Below are 10,119 nucleotides of genomic sequence, written 5' to 3' on the forward strand. Positions count from 1 at the left end.
ATATAAGCATATAAGTCAGAGCTAGGTAAGTTGATGTAATATTTTACATCTTCAAATTATTTGCTATATCCTTGTAGATTAAATTTGCATATTGAAAGAGTAATGAATATAAGACTTTTACTGTGTTGTTAAAGTGTGCAATGTTTAGATGTCTAGGGACACACCAAAAATCGCTGTGTATCATGTAGAGGGGTCAAGATTCTGAATTCCATGAAAAGAACTTCAGCCTCTTTTTGTTGTTTTAGTATTTCATTACATACAGTATATGTGAGTGTGATAGTTTATTAATCTTATTGTAGAAATTGAAACATAGTTCATTGCATTTTGGAAAAGGATTAGCTTGGTAGTAGTGTTTTTAGAAACCTTTTTGCTGTACTACAATTGTGTTATAAAAAATATTTTAATGCATTTAATTTTTTGACTATAATGTTCCTTTAAATTATCATAAAATACAATGAAGTTGCCTAATCAACAAGTGCACCATAACAAGACTGCAAATGCACTTTTTAAATGAGCAGTAGATTTTCTTTTTCTGACAAATTTAAAAATGTGCTTATTTCTTACCACCTACATCATGTGGCAGCCATCAGCCAATTGCAAAATGCATATACAGTACATATATGCTGTTAACTCTTGCACAAAATGCATATACAGTACATATATGCTGTTAACTCTTGCACACAATGCATATACAGTACATATATGCTGTTAACTCTTGCACACAATGCATATACAGTACATATATGCTGTTAACTCTTGCACACAATGCATATACAGTACATATATGCTGTTAACTCTTGTACAAAATGCATATACAGTACATATATGCTGTTAACTCTTGCACACAATGCATATACAGTACATATATGCTGTTAACTCTTGCACACAATGCATATACAGTACATATATGCTGTTAACTCTTGCACACAATGCATATACAGTACATATATGCTGTTAACTCTTGCACACAATGCATATACAGTACATATATGCTGTTAACTCTTGCACACAATGCATATACAGTACATATATGCTGTTAACTCTTGCACGCAATGCATATACAGTACATATATGCTGTTAACTCTTGCACGCAATGCATATACAGTACATATATGCTGTTAAATCTTGCACGCAATGCATATACAGTACATATATGCTGTTAACTCTTGCACGCAATGCATATACAGTACATATATGCTGTTAACTCTTGCACACAATGCATATACAGTACATATATGCTGTTAACTCTTGCACAAAATGCATATACAGTACATATATGCTGTTAACTCTTGCACACAATGCATATACAGTACATATATGCTGTTAACTCTTGCACACAATGCATATACAGTACATATATGCTGTTAACTCTTGCACACAATGCATATACAGTACATATATGCTGTTAACTCTTGCACACAATGCATATACAGTACATATATGCTGTTAACTCTTGCACAAAATGCATATACAGTACATATATGCTGTTAACTCTTGCACAAAATGCATATACAGTACATATATGCTGTTAACTCTTGCACATGCTTGGTAGAAACCGATGCATCAGAAAGTGTAAATATAAAAAGATTGTGCACAATATGATAATAGAAGTAAATTTGAAAGTGTTTTTTTTTTTATTATTATTTCCTGCTCTGTCTGAATCTTGAAAGTTTTATTTCAACTTTGATGTTTATTTAAAGGGACACTAATCCCTTTTGAGATTGTTTTCACCTCAGTTACATCCTCCCTAATTGGCCTCAGCAAGGGAGATCAGATAAGAACAGACTATTAGATACACCATGGCAGCACGGATTTCATATAGACACTAAAACATACTTATTTTTTAAATATTAAAATAACTAATATAATTAAAAAAAAAGTGTACCTGCATATTATGTACTGTCTAATATTTGTGTTGAGTACACCATAATGCCTATGTTGTTTTTGTTTAGTGCCCCTTTAGTGCATGCAGGCCAATTTAACCCATGCTTGAAATGGTAAAGGGGTATCTCTGTTCCGTTACATTTTTAATAAAACGTGTGCGGTAAGCACTAGTTGGTTATTTTGCAATACATTTTTATTCAAATGTTATGTTGTGTCTGTCTGCAGATTCTCTCCGGGACTTTGCAAGCAGAACCGGAACAGGCTACGTTACCGATGAGATCTGGAGGAAAGCAGGTACAGGATGTCACCTAACATCTGGGGACAGAGCACTCCAAGGTGTGACATGGCTGAGTGCTCTCACTCCAGAGAGATCAATTTCTTAATCTAGAGGCCAAGTCTAGGGATACCTGTTAGTGTGTATCTATAATGAGTTGGGAGGAACAGTTGGAGTGCTTCAGATGATAGAGATAGAAAGAAATGGAATAAATGTTGTTTGAAGATATTAAAAAATAAATAAAAACAAGTGGTGAGTTAGAGCAGGAGATATAGGAGAATAAAAAGGAAGAGAACCAAGTAGGAGACCGAATCACAGAAAGGACATGCAAAAGGGAGAGTTAATAAGGAAGATAAGAAGGGATGTAGCTAAATAAAGCACGGCAGTGGGGAGAATAGGTAGAAGTGGTGTCACTATATACTGTTCTGGCACAGATGTAGCAGGCACAGATGTAGTCAGCTGCTGAGTATGATACAAGTGTGTTATTTCTCCTTGTAACTTACAGAGGAGGCTGTGAATGAGGTAAAGCGTCAGGCCATGTCTGAGGTGCAGAAAGCTGTGTCAGAGGCTGAACAGAAGGCGTTTGAGATGATCGCCTCAGAGAGAGCTAGAATGGAACAGACCATCGCAGATGCCAAGCGAAGAGCTGCTGAGGATGCCTTTCTGGTGGTGAATGAACAGGAAGAATCAACAGAGGTACAATATAATAATTGCTTGCTGACTGTAGGCTAGTGGTTGACGTTTGTGTATTTAATATAATATAGGAAATAATGCAGGTTGTTGCTGAAATGCCCAAGGCTACATATGAAATGGAAAATGCAATTATTTCCACTGATAAATAAAGAAGAATGCAGCTACATAAAGTTTCTTTACAGTGAGAAATTAACAGTTGTATTCAGTGAGAACGTTTACTGTGCACATGAAGCATATTTAGATATGCTTCACATATACATGCTCAGCTAAAGCTCTTATTGAGAATAGTGATAGATTTTAAGAGAAGCATTTTGCTAATCACATGTACTGCAAACATATTCAATATTCAAAACTGAAATGCACTGATAAACATAACAATTTGAGCTGGAATGTCCCTTTTTAATGTTTTCAACAAAAATTCTGTGTTGGTAGCTGTAAGCATTTTGTTTTCGTTTGTTGTTTTTTTGTTTTTTTCCCCCTCAGGCACATGTATTTTTTTTTAAATTAACTGCTCTCGTATTTCCGCTGTGCTTGGAAAGCACCCAGTTTCTTGCCGATTGTATTAGTTGGCAGAGTCTTACTGCATCATGACTGCTTGGAAGCCAAAAAAAAATACCATATAACATCCATCTTTTTCAATTTATTCTATTTCAGTTTATTATTTTGCTTGTTTTTCCTTGTTATGTTAATATTAATCAGCAGCTAAGTACACTCTAAAAGATCTGCATCTGTGGGACATTTTAGAGATACCAATCTATGTGTTAAAAGAAAGAAAGCAACTGCTAAAACAGCCTTTTTTAAATGAAAGTGTTTAACAATAGTTGCTGTTCAGTTTCAGCAAACTGTTAAACACTAAAAACATTTTACAAGAATAGTATTGAGGTTATTCCCCGTCTCCCTTTAGTCATGCATGTCACCATGTTGAAATGTAGCTTTCACTACATTCCAGTGCGGACATTTTTGCACATGTGCAACAATTCTCCTTCAGACACCTACAGTGAAATCTAGTTTCCAAAATGTCTGCACCCATAATTAGAGGGAGGATCATGAAATTATTGGGTGTATAATTCAGGACTCTGAAGTCACTGGCTACTAGAATTTTACCCTTGGCTCCTAACCTTTTGGGTTATTCTCGGTATATCTATATACAAATACCACTGTCTGGTTCCTAAGTATTCTTACTGGCTTCTAAATTTTAACCCCTTGAGTGCTAACGACAGCACTGAGCCGTCACAGAGCTTCCCATTCTGGTGCTAACGACAGTTTAGAGCCCCTCGCTAGCACTCTCCCACCTTGAGGGAGATCTGGGGGCTCCCACCCGTTCCTACCCCGGCGATCGGGCCTGCATAGTGACAGGCATGGACAGGGCTTCACGTTTTATGGGGTGACGTCATGCACAATGACGTGATGACGTCACGCGCAATGACGTGATGATGTCACCGCGCAACTTTATTAAAAATGTACAATACAAAGTATAGGGAAAGGGGGCATGCTGCTTAGACGCCTGTATCTCAGGCATCTAAGCAGATACAGACCCCCAAGACCCACCTTTGGAAAGGTAATCGCCTAATCTGGAAAAAAAAAATACAAAAGTTAAAAAAAATTATTTAAAAAAAATAAAATTAAATCACCTTAGCACCCAGGTGGGAAAGTGCTTAGCACTCAAAGGGTTAAACAGATTTGTCGACCCCCGTTTTCCCTTTTAACTTTCATGCCCCTTTATTTCTGTCTTAAGCTGCACTTTCACAATTTGTCATAGTTTGATTGAATGTTTTTTATTTGTGATTTTTATTTTGTGAGCTTCCAAAGAATATGCCAATTTGAAATGTTCTCCACTTTTTCAGAGCTGCTGGAACTGTGGTCGTAAAGCAAGTGAAACCTGCAGCGGCTGTAACATTGCACGCTATTGTGGCTCATTCTGCCAGCATAAAGACTGGGAGAAACATCATCGAATCTGTGGGCAAAGTATGCATGGCCCAGGAAAACCCTTGACCTCTGCAGGGAACCGTACAGTGCTCTCCAAATCTGCCGACCCTGTTCTTCTGAGTCCTGCTTTGGATCGGTCATCCAATGCCACCTCGCGTTCCTCTACTCCGGCATCCATCACTGCTGTGGAAGGCTTGTGAAAATCACTTTGTGTTTTCTTTTTTTCCTTCACAAGACTTGTATAAAATTGAATGGACACATTATATAGTTGGCCTGTGAACTTCAAAGAGAGGCCAACATAAACCAATTGATTTGAAGGTGATTTGAAATAATCCTGTCAGAAGTCTAGCCGTTGACAAGATGGTGTCTTACCTAACATGCTGAAATATAAATGGAGAACTAGTGTGGTGACTGGAGAGCAAAGATCTTAAATTTATTACGTTCATGTTTTCAGTGCAAGAGAATGAGGACGTTTCAAAACACAGTACGCTGCTTCTCTTGTGGTATCTTATTTTTTTTTTCTTAGTGTTTCAAAACTAATCTAAAAGGAATTTTTTTTTGTCTGCAATCAGCCATTCAACGCATCTGAGATTTATGTCTTGGTGGCATGATTTCCCCTTGCATGATTCTTTTATCTGTAAATGTGTTCTCCCATCACTGTACAGCAGGGGTCTGTTTTACCCTTTTATTGTAATATTTCCACTGTATTTTATACTTAAATAAGCCTAGGAATACAAAACTCCCCCCCGCCAATTTAAATATTTACTAGTAGCCAATGTCTATATGACGATGGAGTTTTATTTTTCCTCATTTCAAGAGGAAATAGTCACCTCTGTCTGTATAATATAGGTCGACTTTAAAATAGATCGCACAACCAACTTTTTGCACAGGTTGTGTTATTAGTTACAGTAAACTTGCACTTACAGTAATCAAGTTGCTATGATGCAAGCTAAATACAATTTTATAAAAGGTTGGGGAAAAAAGTATAATGTAGTAGTATGTTAAATCCCCCCCCCCCCCCCCGACACACACACAATAAATATATATATATAGTCTGGAATTCACACACACATACTTTCTCATTTCTATAGCAGATCTACATGTTTTCTGGCTTTTACAGATAACGCTTCCTGCAAGTAGGGGTGCACAACTGCTGACAAGTAGCTTTTCAGATATATCTTGTATACTTACAAAGTTCCCCATAAAGTAAATAAGTTTTAAAAATTAGAGTCAAGTAATATTTTTTTTGCGAATTAATGTTCTAAAGTGTAAACAAAAATATGTAAATATTTTTTTTTTCTCTCTTAGAAATACCCTTTTTCCAAAAGGTGTTAATAGTATTTTTCTCATAAGATACTTTTTTTAAAGGGACATTGCAGTCAATAGTTTGCTGGGTCTGTTCAGCCTCTGTATTGCTGAGCACTTTGCAATGCAAAATGTGGTAAAAAGGCGGCTACTATTGCCTATTTTAATTCTACTTTGTAAGTGCTGCTGCACAGTAGTATGCTGGGGTTGCAAAACCCCCAACATATTACTGTCATTTAACACACACGTCTGGCTTATGACAAGCATTTCATGTCTGCTTGCTTTGTCATCTGGTGTGAAAACGTAATACTTATGCAAGGGAAAAGCTTAGTGTCACTCCCTGAAACATAATTCTATTTACTTATATAAATCTCAATAACATATATCTTTAACGGTCTTTTACATTCTCCCAGCCGTGTAGTCCATTAGTAAAAGATGCTTGTTTTCCTTTGATTTCAGATAAAGCTACATACAGTATATGTATAATGCAAGGGTAATCTATTCAATAATAAACAATTTATTCTCTGCGGTATCACTCTGCCGTTCATGGAAAAGAATAATAAACCTTTCATCAAATAAAATAGCCAACTAAGATATTTACAAAAACATTTATTTCAGTGACTGGTTTATTTTAAAATGTATTCTTTTTGTCATTTGAACTTGTATAAATACAAAATAAAAAATGTATAACTTTAATTCACTCAAGTCATATTTATCAGTTATGTTTTGCTCCTATTGCTTAATTTGTTTATTTTTTTGCATGATATTTTTTTTTTTTTTTTTTTTTTTTTATAAAATTACTGGAATATTGAATCTGATTTTATTTCTATTCTGTATTTAATTTCTAGAAATAGGACCTTAATCTTAACTTAACTCTTTATAACCCATCTAAGTTTTTTTTTAAATTAAATTATGAAAAATATTATAAGATGGTCAGAAACTTGTTTCCTGGGCCATAACAAAGAAAATCCACTGATCTAAGGCTAGCTTAATGGAGCAATACTTCATCTTGAGCTTTATAATATTTTAATACAAATTATATTTGAAGGTATCCAATGTGCCATATGTTAGAAATGTTCCATAAGTCTTTAAGGCTACCTCTTCTGTAAGAACTTACTGTATTTCCCATTATCAGTTCAACATGCAACCTAGCTACAAACTGTTTGGTGGTGGCCTTAAAGGGACATGAAACCCCAAAAAACTAATTCATGATTTAGGTAGAACATACAATTTTAAACAACTTTCCAGTTTACTTCTATTATCAAATGTGCTTTATTCTCTTGGTATCATTTGTTGAAGGAGCAGCAATGCACTACTGGTTTCTAACTGAACATATGGGTGAGCCAATGACAATCGGTGAATATATATATATATATATATATATATATATATTCAGCCACCAATAAGCAGCTAGAACCTTGGTTCTTTGCTGCTCCTAAGCTTACCTATATAAACCTTTCAGCAACGGATAACAAGAGAATGAAGCAAATTAAATATTAGAAGTAAATTGGAAAGTTGTTTAAATTGCACACTCTTTCTGAATCGTGAAAGAAAAAATTTGTGTTTCATGTCCCTTTAATGAGTCATTAATAGGGATGGGCGAATGTGTAATTTTCCGAATTCGAATGTTAGAACGAATATTATTACCGAAATTTGAATTACAAATCCGAATGTTGATACGAACGAATATTCTTAAAAATTCTATGATCGAATGCTATTTAGAGTGTTCGAATGTCACTTTCGAATTCGAATGTTTATAATTAGATTGAATTTCCACATTCGAAATTTCGAATTTAACATTCTATTTAACAAATACTATTCAAAAGTTCAATAGTTCATGTGGTAGGGCATCTAGTAAATTGATACATAATAGATACAAATATATCAATTTTAATGTTTCTATTTCGATCGAATATTGCATAATTCGAATATTACATTTAAAGAAAGCATTAGAAATAATATTACAAATATATAAATTCAAATTTTTCGAAAACGAATATTTTCGAATGTAATCGTAAAATTCAAAACCGAACATTCGAAAATTGAATGTTAGAATGTTATGTAAACATTCAAAATTCGATTAGAAAGAACAATTGTGTTTAAAATTTGATTCATTTTTCGAATGTTGCGAAACATTTGCCCATCCCTAGTCATTAAATAACTGGTATGTCAAAAAAAGAGTAAGGGTTAGATCTTAATCCTCTAATACAAAAAAAGTTTGTAATACAAAAACATGTGGGGGGAGAGAGAGGAGACAGAGAGAAAGAGAGGGGGGAAGAGAGGAAACTGAGAAAGAGAGATATTGCTTTGAATACTAAATATTTAAAGGCACAGTCTAATTCTTCCAAGCATGTCATTTTTGTATCAGTGTCCCTAACTTACTACAGACCGGATTACAAGTGGAGTGCACAAATGCAAGCATTATGGACCGCTTAATACCATTTGTGAAAAAATCCATACTACTTCCATTTTGGTTCACAAAAATATTGGGCTTCCAATGTCATTCTTTAGAAAAATAATCTGTTTATAAACCTGCCCAAACTTTGTCTTGATAATGGCTTAAAGGGATATGAAACCCCAAAATTTTATTTTGTGATTTAGATAGAGCATAACGTAGCATTAAAAAGCTAGTACAGTACTATAATCAGAAAGGTAATATTGGTTGTTTTAAATAAATATAGACTATTATTTGCATTTTAAAAGACAGAGATGATTGTGACTTACAGGCAAAATAAAGTAGTTTTTGATCATATTATTTAAAAAAAAAAAAAAAATATATAAATGAAAAAGTTTGGATTTCAGAATAAGTTTGAATTTGGGGCTTTGTAATTGTACTACCAACTGCTCCTACAGCTAACCTCTTAATCCCCTTACTGCAGTAAACTGACCAAAACCCCTAAACAAATCTAATTGCACTGCTTGTCACCTGCACAGTTAACCCTCAACAGTGGATCCCCCCCTGTGATCCACGCCATATCTAGGTCCTCACCATTGTATTAACCCCTTATACGCAATAACTGCATTTAACACCAAAGTCTCAATATCCTGGGGTGCTACTTCCACTCACACAGTCATCCTGTAAGGGCTTGAATCCCCATTGGACATTCCCATCTAACAACCACCCAATTACCTAACTCTTACCCGAACAAAAAACTCTGACATCAATGTGGAGTAAAGACTGGTCATGGTCATTTTTATTAATAACTTTAAATCAATTAACTGTACACTTTCACAAAGTCTTCATCTTAAGTGGCGTGCATCTGAGCATTCTAGCTAACCCCAAACAGCAAGAGGACAAGGCCCTGTGTGATATGCGGGACCTCTGTTAGGCCCCGCCTACTAGGAGCAGCAAACTTCCTGGAGGAGTACGGCACCTAGGGACATTGCTCCACCCATTAGCTTGACCGTCCCCCCTTTGGGGCTCCGCCCTCAGATTAAGCCTTGACCTCCCGCTACCAGGGAATAACTAAACCAATCTCTTTTAAGAGGAATGACACTGAAAGCCATACAGCAAACTAATGCCAATTAGGAAAAAGGAATTTAAGCTGAGGTCTTACCAGAGAGAGTTCAACTAATCAGACCCCCGTCTCAGTGCCACCACAGGTATTTAAAATGTCTAATATAGGGAATGTGGAAAGATTGGGCAGTTCTCAATAAGTGTGTGTGTGTGTGTGTGGGGGGGGGGGGGGTTGTGCCTGGTTTAACCACAAACTAATACTTATCTATAGAGAGTTATTTGCTTGAGGAGTTTGTTCTTGAATGCTTTCCATAGCACAGTAATTAGTATCAATCTGTGCTCGCTCTGCATGATTGTAATCGGCTCTTAAATTAATTACAAAAGACAGAATTCTACTTAAAGGGAAAGTAAACACCTTGGGATTTGTATTTAGTTGTGTAATGAAACAACTTTGCAATATATTTTCATTTAGCTCTGAAATTTGAGCAATTTCTAATTCTAAGAACTTGGATTGCACCCTACTGATTTCATTTGGCTAACCCTGCAACATGTTTGTCCATGATTAGCTTTATCAAATAAC

General features: G+C 35.4%; 1 protein-coding gene across 2 annotated transcripts in view; it reads left to right on the forward strand.

The window, feature by feature from the left end:
• The window catches only part of CBFA2T2 (CBFA2/RUNX1 partner transcriptional co-repressor 2), a 186,005-nt gene extending 179,227 nt beyond the window's left edge, over nucleotides 1-6,778 (forward strand). The window contains exons 9-11 of one of the 2 annotated variants that reach the window (XM_053712832.1): nucleotides 2,110-2,220; nucleotides 2,664-2,854; nucleotides 4,696-6,778. In XM_053712832.1, coding sequence (XP_053568807.1) covers nucleotides 2,110-2,220; nucleotides 2,664-2,854; nucleotides 4,696-4,977 — 584 coding nt within the window. In that variant the 3' untranslated portion in view covers nucleotides 4,978-6,778. The remainder of the gene's footprint in view (nucleotides 1-2,109; nucleotides 2,221-2,663; nucleotides 2,855-4,695) is intronic. The other variant, XM_053712837.1, reaches the window with a different exon arrangement.
• The last annotated feature ends 3,341 nt before the right edge of the window (nucleotides 6,779-10,119 follow it).

The sequence above is a fragment of the Bombina bombina genome, chromosome 1, assembly GCF_027579735.1.
Source record: "Bombina bombina isolate aBomBom1 chromosome 1, aBomBom1.pri, whole genome shotgun sequence".
Lineage (NCBI taxonomy): Eukaryota > Metazoa > Chordata > Amphibia > Anura > Bombinatoridae > Bombina > Bombina bombina.